The 18,926-nt window shown below is 53.5% G+C and overlaps 1 protein-coding gene across 1 annotated transcript in view; it reads left to right on the forward strand.

The window, feature by feature from the left end:
- Positions 1–2,956: 2,956 nt before the first annotated feature.
- NUMBL (NUMB like endocytic adaptor protein) overlaps positions 2,957–18,926 on the forward strand; it is a 34,033-nt gene continuing 18,063 nt past the window's right edge. The window contains exons 1-2 of the mRNA XM_081019033.1: positions 2,957–3,191; positions 18,452–18,594. Of these exons, the coding sequence (XP_080875159.1) occupies positions 18,469–18,594 (126 nt within the window). The 5' untranslated portion in view covers positions 2,957–3,191; positions 18,452–18,468. The remainder of the gene's footprint in view (positions 3,192–18,451; positions 18,595–18,926) is intronic.

Raw genomic sequence — 18,926 nt, forward strand, 5'->3', positions numbered from 1 at the left:
CCCTTATTCCTCACGAGGGCTTAGCAGGGAGGAGGCAGTGTGGGTCCCTTGGTTAGAGCAGGCAAGAGTTTTGCTTTTTAGTATTATTCCTGAGCAGTGTTGACTCAAAGGAGCATCTCTGGGGGGCTTTATGGGCTGCTTCCAAGATCAAATGCCACCAAATACCAGTTGCTGGGAAACAGAGATGGAGAGGGGCTTGGTTTTTTTTGGGGGGGAGGGGGGGGTCTTTTGTGATCCTGCCCTGCTTGTGGTCTTCCAAAGGCATCTGGCTGGCAGAGCAAAGGAGAGGGGCCTTTAGCCTGATCCAGCTGCAGCATTTTTCCTGACCATCTTGGCTGTGGGTCCTGCCAGACAAAGCTTCTCACAAGGGCTGCAGATTCTTGGGCCAGGATATCGTTTATGGGTTTTCATTGGGGTCAATATTAAATTGTGTGTGTGTATAACACAAATTTCATGTTATAACGTATTTAAAACAGGCGCAACAGTTATAACAACACATGGAAATCAAAAGACATAAAACAAAACTAAAGATATTTACATAGAATGGGCACAGCTGTAGGTTGGTTAAAGTAACAAAGTCCAAGTAAGGACTGATTGCCAAAGAATGGATGCTTTTGAATTCTGGTGCTGGAGGAGACTCTTGAGAGTCCCATGGACTGCAAGAAGATCAAACCTCTCCATTCTGAAGGAAATCAGCCCTGAGTGCTCCCTGGAAGGACAGATCCTGAAGCTGAGGCTCCAATACTTTGGCCACCTCATGAGAAGAGAAGACTCCCTGGAAAAGACCCTGATGTTGGGAAAGATAGAGGGCACAAGGAGAAGGGGACGACAGAGGACGAGATAGTTGGACAGTGTTCTTGAAGCTACCAGCATGAGTTTGACCAAACTGCGGGAGGCAGTGGAAGACAGGAGTGCCCGGCGTGCTCTGGTCCAGGGGGTCATGAAGAGTCAGACACGACTAAACAACAACAACAATTTTCCTAGGAGGGCGTGGAATAGGAGAAACGTTGGAGGGGATGGATTAGGATGTCCCTCTTCTCAAGGGGAACACTGATCTCGCCCAAGCTTTCTCTTTCTTTGCAGTTTTGGCTCCCCAGGTGCAGCCAGCTCCCCCCCCCCCAGCACACAGCTGGATTCAATCTAAGCACCCTCTTCCGGAATAAGGAACCACAGCTCCCAAAAAGAGAGGCGCATTTCTCCACTGCAGAAACGCCTGAAAACATCGAGGCTGCCAACGCCTTCCTTTCTGCTCTTTCCTTCTCAGAACACGGGCTTTTGGGATACTGGAAGAATTCCTTTTGCACTTTTTCAATTTCATTTCACCTTTTATTCGTATGCAGTCTTTCCATATCGCTACACGCGAGGCGGTTTGCAAGCTGGGGAAACCACAGGATGCGCGTCAAAGATGGCGCACCAGTGTTGGGGCTGGCGAAAGAGGCAGATGGACGGGCCCCCGGTTTGCAGAGTCTGCCCTAATAATAATAATAAATTTTTTTTTTTTGATACCCCACCCTTCCCGGGCTCGGGGCAGCTAACAACAAATTTAAAACACTTAATCGATACAACAAAAAACAGCATAAACTACAGTATAAAACGTGAGTAACAATAAATTCAGAATTCAAAAATCAGTTTAGGGGGGAAATCCATCCAATAAACATTAGATGATGCCCTAGTGGCAGCGGGAGAGAGGCAGGCCCTTCCTAGCCTTTGCCCCCCCCCCCCCAGGTCTGGCACGGGAGGGGCTGGCGCAGGCTGTTTGTTTTGAGAGCAAACAATTCCTTCCTTTCCACCCTTTGTGGGACCCGCCCTGGCCAGCAACAGCGGTCAACACCCAGGGGTGGGTCCCCAGGCAGAGCGAGGGAGGCTGCACATCTGGGGACAAGGGCAGGGGAAGGTTTACCCCCACCCTCCCTCCTGCTCTGGCCTGGCATCTTCTTAAGGGTTCCTGGATTCTGCCCAAGGGCAGGCGGGCAGAGCCTATGGAATGGACCTTGGGGTGCCTTGTCGTCGTTTTTTAACCCTCTCCCCCGCCCCCAGCTGCCAAGTTTATGTATTTTTATCTCATGAAATTTATACACCGCGCGATTCTTATTTTTTTAAAACCTCAAAGCGGTTTACAAAAGAATACAAGATACAAGAATAAAGTTATCAGTAAGAAGCATTTAAGGCCTTCAGGATGTCAGAACAGCAATAGACGAAAAACAGACCCAAACTCGCATCCGCTAAGTAGGCTCTGCTTGTATCAAGAGACAGGGAGTTCCAAAGGCTCAGGTTCTGGCCAACACTAAAAAAAAGGGTTCGGAAAAAGGGTGATCCGCCCTTGGGGGTCTATAGGCCAGTTGTCCACAAGGCAGGTACAGAGTTTGGCTCTAGGGAAGCCCCAAGGCGGGGCCCATCCGGGCGAGAATCAGGAAAGAGCGGCGGGGCAGAGAGGAGACAGGCGCCGTGCGCTGCCTTTTGCTGTGAAAGGGCTTCTGCGAGCATGTGCAGAGTGCCTCCCTTGGACCAGCCTTGAGAAAGAAGCCAGCGGGGCTTGCAAACGGGCTGAGACAGCCTTGAACCCCAGGCCCCTCTCCGCTTTCCCTTGCATGGTGAGGGGGCGGGGCTTAAGACAGGATTTGCATAGTCGCATCACGACGAGGTGGGCGGGCTGAGCGGACGGGCTAATTTGCATGCGGGGCGGCGCGCGGACCAATAGCCTGCCTCGGTGGGCGGGGTCGGCAGAACTTTGTAAATAACACCGGGCGGGGAGGGAAGGAAGGAGAGAGCGAGAGAGCGCGGCGGTGACGTGTTTGTCTTTGCATATTCAGGAGCGCGGAGCCAATAAAAACCGGCGGAGGCGCGGGAGGCGGAGTTTTGCGGCGAGAAGAGCGCGCCGGCGGGGGAGGGGGCGTGTCTATATTTGCATATCGCAGAGCCGCGGGGGCGGGGCCGAGTCCAGCTGGACTCAAGGCGCGTGCGCGGAGGAGCCGAGGCAGCGGCGAGACGAGACGGGGCGTCCGCAGCGGAGAGAAGAGGCGGATCGGGAGGATCGGGCGGGGGGCTGGCGGAGGAGCAGCAGCAGCAGCAGCAGCCGGGGAGGGGCGGCCCAGGGCGGCAGCAGCGGAGGAGGAGGACCCGCGCCGGGCTCACCGTGGATGCGGAGCCGGGAAGAGGCGGCGGAGGAGGCGTCGGAGCCCCGCCGCACCCGGGTAAGGCGAAGCGGGCAGGGATGGGATGCAGGGATGGATGGGGTGGGGGGGCTGGCAGGCAGGGGAGTCTCCCCTCCTCTCTCCTTCTCTCTCCCTCCTCTTTTTCCGCGCACCGACGACGCCCCCCCTCCTCCCGCGACACCTCTTTCCGGGGATCCCCGCCGCCCCCGCCTTTCCGCATCCCTCTCCCGCGCCCCCTCCCCTCCAACAGATCCCTCCCTCCCTCCGCCTCGAGTGACAGCTGCGAAGGGCACAGGCCCACCTCTTGCTCCCCCCCTCCCCCCCAAAAAGGCAGTCTTGCTGGGAAATCAAAGCGGACGGAGGGGAGGGATCGCATCTCTTTGGTCCCCCCCCCCCGCAAGCGCGCCGCCTCCGCCTCCTCCTCCGGGGTTCGCTGCTTCCGTCGCCAGGCAGCGGCGCCCCCGGCTGGGCAGGGCTGCGCCCCTTCTGCCTCGCCGGCCCCCCGATGGGGCCTCGCGGGATCGTGGTCGGGGAGGGGGTGGGGAGCAGTTGCCCCACCCAGGCCTGGGCCGGGGGACGGGAGAATGGGGCTCCCCCCTCGCCAATACTTCAGGATCGACGTAACTGGGTGGGTGGGGTTAAGAGGGATTGCGCAGGGCCAGGCGTTTGGGGAGGGGGCCTTCTGGAAACCTGGCAAGCGCCGAGCGTCCCCTCCCCGTTGTTCCGGAGAGATTCGGGATGGAATTCCCCCGCGGATGCCAGGAAAAGGCCCCTGGGGGTATTGGGGGGGCTTTCCCCCCATTTGAGAAGTGCACTGGTTGGGTAACGGAATAGGTGGTTTGTTTGGGAGGGGGTGTCAAAGTCAACGAACCTTAAGGGGGAGAGTCGTGGGGAGTTGGTTTCCCCGTGGCAAAAAAGGACGTGATGTGTCCTGCAAATAAGTTGGGGAGCATTAATGACCTCCATCACCCCAAATGGCTGGTAGCATCGGGTGGAGCCTCTCAATTTCTCTGTTCTTGACTGTGGGTCACAGATTGTTTTAATTCTGGATCCTAAAAAAATAAATGCATGCCTAGGAGGCTGTTTGCACCCTTGGCAGGCATGTATTTAAAGGTCCCCCCCACACACAAGGGCTCCTTCAGGGCCTGTTGATGACTGCAGGTGACTCCCAGTCTGAGAAGGTGGGTGAGTCCTGGCTTCCCTGGCTTAGAATGAGCATCTGGGTCTGATCTTCACCCCAACTGCTGGATTCGGAGGAGGCATGTGGTTTGGGGTGGGGAGCTCCCTCTGCCCTCCAAGGCCTGACTTTTGAAAGGATCTGCAGTATAGAGCAGGTGGCCCCCAGCAGGCCACACCCGGCCCTTGCAGTGGGCAAAGGGGTCTGGGTGCTAATGACGCTTCGGCGTTCCCTGGGCAGAGCCCCAATGCAGAGTCTGCCCTCTTCCCCTGGGTGCCCAGGGCTTGGGGAGATTCTCCCTTGGCTATTTTGAGGCCAGTCTAGAGCCCCACCCTGGTTTTATTTTCCAGCTTCTCAACTTGCTTCTTTCAAGATAAACTTGGAGGTCATCTTGTCCCAGGCCCCTCTGTGTCCAGGAACTGCTTTGTTTAAAATGTCGTGCGTCGGGTTAGATGGCAAGATAAGAGCATGGGCGCCTCTGAACATGTGCAAAGTGAATTTCTAATGCCCATCTGGGACTTGTGAGTGTCTTGCTTCCAGATGTTCCTGTATTGAGCCTCACCTCAGAGACAATCTCTCCTTAAAGGCCAGCCCAGGTTTGGATGTTCAGGTCAGAGGTGGGGGTCAAAAGAAAAGCCGTTGCTGCGAGTCGGTGTAGACAACACTGCTTTGTATGCAACAGGGTCCTGGCTAGGGTTAAGGAATCTTCCAGCCTTCCTCTCCTTTTTCTGCAAAATCTTAGCCAGGGGGAAGAGAGACTTGGAGTGGATGTGGAGAGCTCAGTAGCTCCTCAAGCAGAGCCTTGCGAAATGACAAGCACTTGCAAAGAGTGCCTCTGAGCACATTCAGCGCTCTTTTCCGTTCTCCGCTAAACATCTCCTTGGGCTCTGCTTGGAGGACGTTCTTCCTGTGGCAGTTCCAACTCAACATGCTTCTTTTTAGAAGAAGAAGGAAAAAATACTCCTTGAGAATCTGCCTCTCCATTCTACCCCAACCAGTGATTTTAGACTCTCTGGCTTTGCTCACTTCCAGATGCAGCCAGACAGCTGTGCTGCGTTTTGTGGCGGGGGGGAGTGCTCCCCACTTTAGAATATATATGTCAGAGCCTGGGGACGCGGGTGGCACTGTAGGTTAAACCACAGAGCCTAGGACTTGCTGATCAGAAGGTCAGCGGTTCGAATCCCTGCAATGACGGGGTGAGCTCCCGTTGCTCGGTCCCAGCTCCTGCCAACCTAGCAGTTCGAAAGCACGTCAAAGTGCAAGTAGATAAATAGGTACCGTTCCGGCGGGAAGGTAAACGGCATTTCCGTGCGCTGCTCTGGTTCGCCAGAAGCGGCTTAGTCATGCTGGCCACAATAGCTGTACGCCGGCTCCCTTGGCCAATAAAGCGAGATGAGCACCGCAACCCCAGAGTTGGTCACGACTGGACCTAATGGTCAGGGGTCCCTTTACCGTACCATAGGCTGCTGCCTCATTCAGAATCACACCACTGATCCACCCAGCTCAAGATTGTCTGCAGGAGCGATGGGGTTCCTTTGCTTCTCTGGAGGTCGATGGCCTCCCAGCCCCACCAGCCCGGTGTGGCCATGGGTGTGGCATCCAGGAATTCCTGGAGTGGTCTCCACAGGTACCCCAGCCCTGGCCGGCAGCGGCCCCCTCAAGAATCCCGGGCAGGGAGATTCTCATCCTGACTTGGATGTGATGTTAGGCATTGAGTCTGGGTCCTTCCCAAATGGAGAGGCATTTTGCACATGCCCAGAGGTACCCCACCAAGCCCTGGCACTGAACATGAGCTGCTTTGGAGCACTCTGAAAAGACACTTCTCCCTCCTTGCAAAGATGCTCTTACTGTCTGGGGGAGGAAAAGGCAATGAGCAGAACAGACGGCGATGGATCCAGCCAGGGCTAGTCTAAGGGAGGTTCCAGCTGTGGCCTTGGGGTGTGGGGAGGCCCCCCGACCTTTATCACCGTGGCTCTGACCCTGACCCTACTCTGAGTAGGCGGGAGCAGCCCAAGGCCCCATGGCAAGAGCTTCCAGAGACCCTTTTTCCAGAGGGCCAAAAGGTGTGACTCTGCTGCTTATGGGGCAGTTTCGAAAGGAACCCCTCTGCCTTGGTTAGCAGCTGATGGGGTTTGGGGGGCCGGCATCCGAGACAGGGGATTGTTTCCCTGCCCCTCCCATGTCTGGACGCAGAAGGGCAGCCGAGTTCATGGCTTCCCAGACCACGGGCAGGAGGCAGGAAACTGGGAAATAATCTGCAATTATTGCTGCCCATTAAGGCGGCCCAATTAGCTCCGGAGAGGCGCAGCTGCTGTTTCTTTGCCGCTTTCCTCCGCTGGGGGAGCGGAAGGACTCCTGGGGTCTCCCCTGGTGACGCAAGGGGAGATGGGAGCTAGGATTCCTGGGTTCTCTGCTGAGGGGGGGCAGTGTATGGACAGGCCAGGCTGCAGTACAAGGGCGGAGAATCTGGCTCCTGAGATTTTCTGGTCTGTTTGGAGCAGACACAGTGGGCGGGAGGGAAAGAGGAGTCTGTTCCAGTTTGGCAGACAGTGCATGTGAGTCATTGGGCATCTGTTTCGCAATTATTATTTTTTGAAGGGGGGGGGGATTGTCCTCTCCCCAACCCTACGGGGCTGGTCACTCTTGTTCCCATTTTGCAGATGGGGTGATGAGGTCTGTTGTAGCTTCTCCCTTTGGGTGCACCGCCCTTTAGAAGCCTGTTGGATCAGGCTGTACAGAACAGTCCAGCGTCCTGTTCTCACGGGGGGGGGGGGCAGCCAGGTGCCCCTTTTGGGAAACCCGCAAGCAGGAATTGAGCACGGAAGCACTCAGCCTTCCTGTGCATTCCAGCAACTAATATTCAGAAGTATTGCTTCCTCTGGCTGTGGAACAGAGCACAGCCATGGTAGGTTCTAGCCGTCAATCGCCATCTCCCCTTCCATGAATTGGTCTAATCCTCTTTTAAAGCCATATACCTGTAGTTTGTTTGTGGCCATCGCTTCCTCTTGTGGGAAGGAGTTCCACAGTCTAACCCTGTGCTGCATGGAGAAGGACTTTCTAAATGTCTATTAAAAATAATAATAATAAATTTTATTAATACCCCACCCTCCCTGGCCAGAGCCGGGCTCAGGGCGGCTAACACCAATAAAATCACAGTAAAAACATAAGGGGGGGGGGGAGAAACCCAATTTAAAATACAGGCAAAAATGCAATTTAAAATGCAGCCTCATTTTAATAGTAGCCCATGGATCAAAACCGTAAGGGGAGGGAAACATAAGGGTCAGACTGAGTCCAAACCAAAGGCCAGGCGGAACAGCTCCGTCTTGCAGGCCCTGTGGAAAGATGTCAAGTCCCACAGGGCCCTAGTCGCTTGTGACAGAGCGTTCCACCAAGTTGGGGCCAGTACTGAAAAGGCTCTGGCCCTAGTTGAGACCAATTTAACCTCCTTGAGGCTTGGGACCTCCAAAGTGTTGTTATTTGTGGACCTTAAGGTCCTCTGTCGAGCGGTCCTGTAGGTACGAGGGTCCTAGGCTGCATAGGGCTTTAAAGGTCAAAACCAGCACCTTAAACCTGACCCTGTACTCCACCGGGAGCCAGTGCAGCTGGAAAAGCACTGGATGAATGAGATCCCGCGGCAAGGACCCCGGGTTGCTTCTTCCTCGACTTTTCCCAAAACCCAACAACCCAAAATGCTGCAACCTTTTTTCCTTAGGGAATCCCTCTGTCGTCCCTCCCCCACCCCGCCTTGTTCCAATTGGCTGCTCCTTCCTTTATTTGCAGCCCCCACCCACCCACTTCCATGCTGGGGGAGGGGAAGCTTCCTGTAATGGGCAGCCTTTTGTGGGGTGGGGGTCCCACAGATCTTACACGCCGCCGGGTCAAGTCTGGGGCTGACTCCCCATGTCATCCTCCTGAAAGAGGGGTGGGGGCGAAGGCAGACGAGACTCTCCCCCAGCTTGTCCCCACTGGGGGTCTCATATGGGAGAGAATCTCCCAGCCATGGGGCCTACGTCTTGCCTGGGTGAGGGGCTCTGCCACCCCCTTCCAGCTGAGCCCTGCCATTCCGTGGGGCTGTGATGGCTCTAAGTCAGGGGTCAGCAAACTTTTTCAGCAGGGGGCCGGTCCACTGGGGGTCAGTCAGACCTTGTGGGGGCGCCGGACTATATTCTGAAAAAAAAATATGAACAAATTCCTATGCCCCACAAATAACCCAGAGATGCATTTTAAATAAAAGGACACATTCTACTCATGTAAAAACACGCAGATTCCCGGACCGTCCGTGGGCTGGATTTAGAAGGCGATTGGGCTGGATCCGGCCCCCTTGCCTTAGTTTGCCTACCCATGCTCTAAGTGGCTCAGAGGTGATGACTCTCCAGATCTCCGTGGGTCGCAGGGAGCCTTCTGCTTTGCTTTTGCTCCCCAGCAATCGGCTTTAAAATGGGTGGGTGGGACGAGAGACCGTTTCTGGGGCAGGCTGGGGCAAGGCGCGACGACCCTAGTGAGTGGGGAGGTGCCCAGGTTGTGGGGTGAGGATCCTGGTCTGTGGCAGCCCAGAGTCACCGCCGAGTTGGGGGTCTGCGATTGCTCTGATCCACAGTGGGGCCCAGTTGGCAGAGCATGAGGCTCTTAATCTCACAGTCGTGGGTTCAAGCATTGGACAAAAAATTCCTGCATTGCAGCGGGTTGGACTAGATGACTCTCGTGGTCCCTTCCAGGATTCTGTCCTTCCCTGGCGCTGCTGTGGATGGCAGCCGGAATCTATCCCTGACCGAGGGAGCTGTGGCCTTTGCCCAAGGCAGTGTCTCTCGTCTGGCTGCCAAAGGGCGAAGGCTGGGAATCCCAGGCGTGGATCTAGAGGGCGGGGGGTCGTTGCCCCCACAAGAGGGTGTTGATGCTGAGAGGGGAAGCAGCTCAGACACAGAACAGCTGCTCTGCCTGTAGAAGGTCTCAGGTTCAGTCCCAAGTAGCCTTGCCTTTTCTGAAACTCTGTTGCTGGAAGTCAGGGTAGGCAATACTGAGCTACCTGGACCGATGGCCTGGCTCTGTAGAAGTAATAATAATAATAATAATAATAATAATAATAATAATAATAATAATTTATTATTTTTACCCCACCCATCAGGGAAGCTTCATGACTTGATCCTTCTCCACCTCGTTACACTCCAAGGAGTGCAAAAGGGAAACAGGTGACCTCAGAGGTTCTAAGAAGTTTTTTTTTTAGGCTTGCCAGGGAACTGAGCAAGTTGCTTTGATATTGGACTGGGATAAGAAAGCCACTTTCCCCCAGAAATATGGTTGGACCAAGGCGGTGCTAAATGCACTGGCTCTGGAGCCCTTTATAAAATAATAGCTGTGCTTTAGCCCAGGTCCCCTCCCTCCTGGGCTGCAGGAATCATAAAGTCACAGAATCTTACAGCTGGAAGGGACCCTGGGGTCATCTAGTCCAACCCCCTGCAATGCAGGGATCTCAGCTAAAGCATCCATGACAGGTGTCCATCCAACCTCTACTTAAAAACCTCCAAGGAAGGAGAGTCCACCACCTCTCGTGGGAATCTGTTCCACAGCTCTTACTGTCAGAATGTTTTTCCGAATGTTTAGTCGGAATCTCCTTTCTTGTAACATGAAGCCATGGGTTCGAGTCCTGTCCTCCAGAGCAGGAGAAAACAAGCTTGCCCCCTCTTCCATGTGACAGCCCTGAAGATATTTGAAGGTGGCTATCCTATCTCCTCTCAGTCTCCTCTTTTCCAGGCTAAACATACCCAGCTCCTTCAACCGTTCCTCATCAGGCTTGGTTTCCAGACCCTTGATCATCTTGCTTGCCCTCCTCTGCCCACCTTCCACCTTGTGAGCATCCTTCTTAAATTGTGGTGCTCAGAACTGGACACAATATTCCAGGAAGGGCCTGACCAAGGCAGAAGAGAGCAGGACCATGACTAATAATAATAATAATTTATTATTTATACCCTGCCCATCTGGCTGAGTTTCCCCAGCCACTCTGGGCGGCTCCCAATCAAGTGTTAAAAACAATACAGCATTAAATATTAAAAACTTCCCTAAACAGGGCTGCCTTCAGATATCTTTTAAAAATAAGATAGCTGCTTATTTCCATGACATCTAATGGGAGGGCGTTCCACAGGGCAGGTGCCACTACCAAGAAGGCCCTCTGCCTGGTTCCCTGTAACCCCACTTTGAGTGTGGAGGGAGCCACCAGAAGGCCCTCAGTGCTGGACCTCAGCGTCCGGGCTGAATGATGGGGATGGAGACGCTCCTTCAGGTATACAGCACTGAGGCCGTTTAGGGCTTTAAAGGTCAGTACCAACACTTTGAATTGTGCTTGGAAACGTACTGGGAGCCAATGTAGGTCTTTCAAGTCAGGTGTTATGTGGTCTCGGCGGCCGCTCCCAGTCCCCAGTCTAGCTGCCACATTCTGGATTAGTTGTAGTTTCCGGGTCACCTTCAAAGGTAGCCCCACGTAGAGCGCATGGCAGTAGTCCAAGCGGGAGATAACCAGAGCATGCACCACTCTGGCGACACCCACCGTCAGCACTGCAGGGTTGTTGTGTTGCAATGGGGCCTCTCTTAGGTGTCTCCCTCCCCTTGGCAGCCTGGGCTGGACTGAAGGGGGAGAGCAGGAGACAACCTAGCTGATCTCCGTGCCTCCGGGAAAACTCTCCAGCGGAGATATGGATAATGGTGGTGCTTCTCTTCCTCTCCACCTCCACCCCCTGCTTTCTCCTAGAAGGCTGAGTGATGCGCAGAGAGGATGAAAGCCATGAAAGCCGATAAAAGCTGTTCCGCTAATGGGCCAGGGTGGAGGAGGCAGGCAGGAAGCCAGGAGAGAGGCGCTGGTGCAGATACCAAATGCAGGAAGTGGGGGGGGGGGGACACGTCCCTTTGGACCCGGCTTAGAAGGGCATCTGCTTCCACGATCATAGGAGAGTAGAATCTCAAGGGCCCCCCAAAGGTCCTCTAGTCCAACCCCCTGCAATGCAGGAATCGCAGCGGAAGAATTCCTGACAGGTGGCCGTCCAACCTCTGCTTGAAAGCCTTCAAGGAAGTTCTTCCTAATGTTTATTCGGAATCTCCTTCCTTGCAATTCGAACCCATCGTTTCGGCTCCTCCCCCCTGGAGCCATAGAAAGTGAGCTTTGCTCCATCTTCTTCCCCCTGAGGGTCCTTCAGGTATGTCACCTTTCCTTCCTGAACCTGCGAGGATCTGCATGGACCATCCGTCCTGGGGCTCCTGCAGCACCAGATGCCAGGATTTGGCCCCAGGAGATACTGGCTAAATCTCAAAGAAGCGTAACAGCAAGCATGCACAGAGTGCCGGGCAGGTGTGGAGGACTCCCTGGTCCTGAATGGGGCAACTGTGCCCCTGAAGGACCAGGTGCGAAGCCTGGGAGTCATTTTGGACTCACAGCTGTCCAGGGAGGTACAGGTCAATTCTGTGTCCAGGGCAGCTGTCTACCAGCTCCATCTGGTATGCAGGATGAGACCCTCCCTGCCCGCAGACTGTCTCGCCAGAGTGGTGCATGCTCTGGTTCTCTCCCGCTTGGACTACTGCCATGCGCTCTACGTGGAGCTACCTTTGAAGGTGACTCGGAAACTACAACTAATCCAGAATGTGGCAGCTAGACTGGTGACTGGGAGCGGCCGCCGAGACCACATAACACCGGTTCTGAAAGACCTTCATTGGCTCCCAATACGTTTCCGAGCACAATTCAAAGTGTTGGGCCTGACCTTTAAAGCCCTAAAGACCTCGACCAAGTATACCTGAAGGAGCATCTCCACCCCATCATGTGGCTCAGACACTGAGGTCCAGCTCCAAGGGCCTTCTGGCGGTTCCTTCTCTGCGAGAAGTGCGGTTGCAGGGAACCAGGCAGAGGGCCTTCTCAGTGGTGGCACCCGCCCTGTGGAATGCCCTCCCACCAGATATCAAGGAAATAAACAACTACAGTGGTACCTTGGGTTACATGCGCTTCAGGTTACATACTCTCCAGGTTACAGACTCTGCTAACCCAGAAATAGTACCTTGGGTTAAGAACTTTGCTTCAGGATGAGAACAGAAATCGTGCAGTGGTCGCACAGCAGCAGGGGAGGCCCCATTAGCTAAGGTGGTGCTTCAGGTTAAGAACAGTTTCAGGTTAAGAATGGACCTCCGGAACGAATTAAGTACGTAACCAGAGGTACCACTGTACCTGACTTTTAGAAGACATCTGAAGGCAGCCCTGTTCAGGGAAGTTTTTCATGTTTGAAGTTTTATTCTTTTTTTAGTATTCTGTTGGGAGCTGCCCAGAGTGGCTGCGGAAACCCAGCCAGATAAGTGGGGTATAAATATTATTTTTATTAATATTATTATTATTACTACTAGTAGTACTACTACTTAGTGAGGGAGTGGGGGGGGTGAGGTTTGCGCATGACCCACCGCAGAGTTTTCTGAGTCTTGCTGTTGACTCCTGAAAAGACGCAATTCTTGAGCCCGAGCACCTATTACAACTCACTCTAGCCTCTGTCCTAGCTCTGAGACTCACCCCACCACCGTCTCTTGGTTTTGTCCTGGGCTTGAAGGTCCCTGGAGGAGGACACCTCCTCCCCCCCCCCTTTAGAGGGGGCACATCTGAGGACACCCCCCTCTCCCGGCCCCCCCTCTTTGCTTGTCTGGGACTGGCTCCCATCTGCTGAGCCAGCGGCTGGTGGCAGCTGAGGAAACAATTCCACCGTCCGTCGCGCCCCCCCCCCTTCTGCCTTTCGGCCAAATGTTTGCCCAGCCCCAGTACAGCTGGTGTGCTTGGACCAGGCACTGGGATGGGGGCATAGAAACCGGGGAGGGGCTTGACAGGACACGCACACAGCTGTTGGCTCCCCAAACCCATTCAGGGACAGCTGTCTTGCCTGGCAACGGGTTCAGGGGGGGTGGGGGCCTTGCAGGATGCTCTTTTGTTTCAAACAGGTCTGGTGCAGCTGTTGCAAGGGAAAGTTTGACTTTGCAAAAAGAGGGGGGCTGCCTTTAAACCAGCCCCCCTCCCCATTCCCTGTAGAATCTTTTTTTAAAAACCTTTTTTTAATTCAGAATTAAAGCAAAACATATTATCCAGAAACATATCATCCTTATTTCTCCCCCATTTTTCCTCCCTCCCCCCCACCCTCCCACACAACTCCACCCCCACCCCGGCTTCCCTCAGTTCCGGCCTCTGATTTCTCTAAGAATGCTGTTTTCTGCATGTTATAGATCCTCAAACTATTTAGCTGATTATCATCAATAAAAAGTTTGCGAATGTTTATTCAAAACCAGCCAAGGAGTCCAGTTCGCTTTGTTGCGTCTTCAAATACTTTGTAAAGGGTTCCCATTCGTCTTTAAAGTCACCGTTATCTTTGTCCCGTAGCTTATATGTCAATTTTGCCAGTTCTGCATAGTCCATCAATTTTTCTTGCCGCGATTCTTTAGTTGACGGTTCTTCAGTCTTCCATCCTTGTGCTACCAGAACTCTCGCGGCCGTTGTCGCAAACATGAAGATGTTTTTCAGCTTTTTGGGCAGATCTTTCCCTAAAATCCACAACAAAAATGCCTCGGGTTTTTTAACAAATGTTAAATGGAATTCCCTGTAGAATCTGCTTGGGGGTCTCCATTCGTTTTCTCTGCTCCTCGGCGCACCCCCATCTGCACAAGAGGGGTCAGAGTTACGGGGGGGGGCGGCTGTACCAGCCCACTGTCTGTACCCCTTTTGTGTGTCTCCGCAGCCGGCCGTCTGGTGGGGGTTGGGGGGGAAAGATTGGCTTTGTGGCCATTGTGTGGGGCACACGCGTCACACAAAAGAGAACACTCCATCTCCCCCCCCCCCACACTCCTGCTTGTCCTCTTCTGTTGTCCTCGTCTGGCTATTTTGGTGGGGGGGTGTGCCTTTAACAGCTGGCCGGGGCCATCTGTGAGATGAGAGGAGCCGTGGGGTGGCGGCCGCCGTGGGGAGGGAGGGAGGTATCTGCAAGCAGCAGAGAGGCTGGTGCAGCAGGCAGAGGGGTCTCTGCGAACTTCCTCTGCAGCGCAAGAGTAAGAATGAGGATCTGCGGTTTCCCTCTGTTGTTGGGGTTGGGCTGGATGACCCCATGGGGTCCTTTCCAACTCTTCAATTCTGTGAATTGCAGGGATTCCTGCTAGAGGGGGAGGCGACAGCTCCTGACCACAATTCAATGACCTGGGAAGGAGCCTTGGCAGTTAGCGGAGTTGGTAAGGGCACGGTGATGACGCATAGGCCATGGGTTTGATCCCCGTGTGGGTGCATTTTCCTTCATTGCAGCGGGTTGGACTAGATGACCCAGGGCTCCCTTTCCAGCTCTAGGATTCTGTCATTCTAAACGGGAGCTCCAACACAACCCCATTGGATTTGGGGCGGGTGGCCAGGGAATGTTGCAGCGCTCAGAGAAAAAAGCAAGTGAGAGAAAGGGGAAAGAGAAAAGTTACTCTCCCTCTCTCTCCTTCGCGCAGTGCAAACGGTGGAACTCCTTGCCACTGGAGGCAGAGATGGCCACCAACATGGGTTGCTTTAAAATATCGTGTTTTTTCGCTCCATAAGACGCACCTGACCATAAGACGCACCTAGTTTTTAGAGGAGGAAAACAAGAAAAAAAATATTCTGAACGAAACAGTGGGTGTATGATTTTTGTGGTTCATGCTGTGGTCACAGACATGTGATTTGACGGTGAGTTTGGGGTACCCAATGCAAAAATCCTGAGGATTCATGTGGATCCGTGCTTTGTAACCACATTTTTGTGCCATTGCGGTCCCACAAAACAGTGGGTGCGTGATTTTTTTGGTGCAGGCTGTAGCCATGGACATGCTATGTGATCTGATGGTGAATTTGGGATGACCCAATGAAAAAATCTTGAGGATCCATGGGCTTTTACCTCCCCCCTCCCAGACCATCCCTTATCTCTCTTCTGATCCCACCGATCAGCTGTTTCCTTTCAACACTCCCTTCCCTCTTAGTGTCTTTCCCCTTAGTGTCTTTTCCTTAGCTGGAGCAGTTTTTTTCTCCTCCTTTTCTTCTAATTTCTCTCCTTATTGCTTTAGTCTTCCTGTTTTCCCCCTTTGCAAGTTCGCTGTCTTTACCTCCCCTTTCCCAGGCAGCCTCCTTTATTGCTAGCGTCCCTTATCTCCCTCCCCGATCGCTTGCCCATCAGCGGCTTTGTTTCAACACCCACTTCCCTCTTTCAAAAAAAAAAAAGCATGATCCGCTTTTCTCCCCTGGGCAATTCGGCTCCAGGGATAACGCATTCGCTCCATAAGACGTACAGACATTTACCCTTACTTTTTAGGAAGAAAAAACTGTGTCTTATGGAGTGAAAAATACGGTAGGACTAGACAAATTCATGGAACAATGCTTCTGAATCCCAGTTGCTGGAAACCGCATATGGGGAGAGAACTCTTGTGCCCGGATCCTGCTGCCGGAGAAGAGGCTGCTGGGCCAGAGGAGCCTCCTTGGGCCTGATCCAGCTGTCCTTCTATCCAAGGCCTCTTGCTCAACTCCTGAGCATAGCTGCCAATGTTTCCCTTTTTTTAAAGGGAAATTCCCTTATTCCGAATAGGATTCCTCGCAAGAAAAGGGAAAAGTTGACAGCTATGATCCTGAGTGATGGCTCTTTTTGGCTTCATGGCCTCTCTGCCCCCCCCCCCAAGAAATCCTACCCTCGATCCACCCCAGTGGATGCAGACTGTGGCTTGGAGCCCTTTGTGGAGAATGTGGGGCAGGAGCTGACCCCTCCCCAGGCGATGGCTAAGTAGCTTTGACCTTCTGGCCTTGGGCCGGGTCAGGGGGGAGCAGCTGGTGGCACCCAGCCCCTTTCTCTGCAAAGACGGCCACTTCTCCTCTTTGGTGGGGCTCCTCTGCGCTTAGCAGCCTTGCTGCAGGAAGAAATGTGCTGTCTGCAGAGGCCCCTCCAGGAGGAAAAGGGGCAACCATTTCCCCCTCCCCCTGCAAAGGAGCAGGTGGGGTGGGGGTCCTGCTATGTTGCACCATTTGCAGGTTTAATACTCAACTGTGTCAGGGGGCTTATTGAAGAACCTCAGGAGTTCAGTGCTAGGACTTTGCCTTGCAAGACTGCTCCTGAGCACGTGGGAAGTGCCTTTCCGCCCACGTCCGAAATTTGTCGGGCACATTTTGCGCCTGGCTACCAGCCACTTGGGACGCGGGTGGCGCTGTGGGTTAAACCGCAGAGCCTAGGGCTTGCCGATCGGAAGGTCGGCGGTTCGAATCCCCGCGACGGGGTGAGCTCCCGTTGCTCGGTCCCTGCTCCTGCCAACCTAGCAATTTGAAAGCACGTCAAAGTGCAAGTAGATAAATAGGTACCGCTCCGGTGGGAAGGTAAACGGCGTTTCTGTGCGCTGCTCTGGTTCGCCAGAAGCGGCTTAGTCCTGCTGGCCACATGACCTGGAAGCTGTATGCCGGCTCCCTCGGCCAGTAAAGCGAGATGAGCGCCGCAACCCCAGAGTCGGCCATGACTGGACCTAATGGTCAGGTGTCCCTTTACCTTTACCTTTACCAGCCACTTGCTGCCACCAAGTGATGTCTGTCACCTGACATTTCCACTATCTAGAGATGCCTGCCTGGTGCAAAATTCGACGATCTGGACTGTTTTTTCACACCAGCGACACGTCCTGTTGAATTCTGTCCGTGATACTTGTGTCTGCACCTTCAGAACGAATTTCAGGAACCCAAAATGTCATATTGAAAATTTCAGCTTTCGAGCCAAATGGCAACCAGCCGTTCCGTTTTGGCGTCTGGAAACCCTGATTTAAGAACCCACCTGGCTTATATACCTGAGTTTTCTAACCATCCCCTGGCCTCTGTCTGTGCATTCCTGGGTCTTCCAGGGTCCTAGGTCTCCCCCTAGCAGCTCCCGTCCTGGCTGCAAGGACTGTGTGTGTGTGTGTGTGTGTGTGTGTGTGTGTGTGTTTTCTTTCCTCTGCCTGCGATTGAGGCGTCCCAGTTAAATCAGCCAAGGCAAGATCAAGGGTGTGTGTGCATCCTCAGAGATGGTTATAAAAGCCCCGGCTCCCTGATGCTCCTTTGATCTTGGGGATGTGAAATTTGCTGGAGATTCGCCTCCCAGTAAATCCTTGCCAAAAGGGCAGGGGGAGGCAAAACGCCCCCACCACCTTGCTGTGTTTCTTTTTTTAAAAAAATATCTTCTTTATTAATTTAAAATACCATCTTACAAATGGTTACAGCAAAGTTAAACGCGAAAATGAAAAAAAAAGATAAAAAAGGAACATAAAAGAATTAATGATAACAAAAGAATATCAGTTAAAAAGCCAGTTATTTATAATGATATTATCACAGCAGAATTTAATGATACTTGTGTATAACAAACAAATGGAATAAATATCTTAGAGGAATATACAGAAAAGGCTATAAAACAAACTGTGCGATAAAATGAAGACAATACAGTGGTACCTCAGGTTAAGTACTTAATTCGTTCCGAAGGTCCGTTCTTAACCTGAAACTGTTCTTAACCTGAAGCACCACTTTACCTAATGGGGCCTCCTGCTGCTGCCGCGTCGCCGGAGCCCGATTTCTGATCTCACCCTGAAGCAAAGTTCTTAACCTGAAGCACTATTTCTGGGTTAGCGGAGTCTGTAACCTGAAGCGTATGTAACCCGAGGCACCACTGTATAAAAAAGTACAACGAGAAGGATTGGAAGTTTCTTCCAGGAGACGTTATTGGAGAAGATATGATATTATATAAACACCTTGCTGTGTTTCACTCCCAGTGAGACTGGGGGCGGGGGGAGACCCCCGGGGTTATTAACCCTTGCTCTGCCAGAGGCTTCTGGGTCTTCTGAGATTTTGGTTAGCTGCATCCTGGGGTCATCCTGGCACAGTGGCGTAGCGTGGGGGGTGCAGGGGGGGCCGGCCGCACCGGGTGCAACATCTGGGGGTTAGGGTTAGGGGGCGCAAATCCATGGGTTAGGGGGCGCAAATTACTTGCCTTGCCCCGGGTGCTGACAACCCACGCTACGCCACTGTCCTGGCAGCCCTCCCTGCTGTGAGTCCTGCCTCCCCCTCTCTCTCCTTTGGGGTCCTCAGGGATGCTGAGCGCGGCCTTTTCCCTCCCTGCCCCCTTTGCAGGCCCGGGGGGGTCAGCGATGAACAAGCTGCGGCAGAGCCTGAGGCGCAAGAAGCCAGCCTACGTCCCGGAGGCCAGTCGCCCCCACCAGTGGCAGGCCGATGAGGAAGCCGTCCGGAAGGGGCGATGTAGTTTCCCAGTGCGGGTGAGTCTGGCGAGGGGCGCCGGGAGGGGGGGGGAGTTGGAGGGAGCAGAAGGAGGGGGGGTGCCTTTATTTTACCTTATTTTGTGAGATCTATACGCCGCTTGTTTTAAAGGCGCGACAGCTCCAAAGCCGCTTACAGGAAGAATGAAACACGATCCGTACAAATACCGTATTTTTCGCTCTACAAGACGCACCAGACCACAAGACGCACCTAGTTTTTGGAGGAGGAAAACAAGGGAAAAAATATTCTGAATCTCAGAAGCCAGAACAGCAAGAGGGATCGCTGCGCAGTGAAAGCAGCAATCCCTCTTGCTGTTCTGGCTTCTGGGATA

The sequence above is a fragment of the Podarcis pityusensis genome (genome assembly GCF_964106645.2).
Source record: "Podarcis pityusensis genome assembly, chromosome: 8".
NCBI classification, from domain to species: Eukaryota; Metazoa; Chordata; class Lepidosauria; order Squamata; family Lacertidae; genus Podarcis; species Podarcis pityusensis.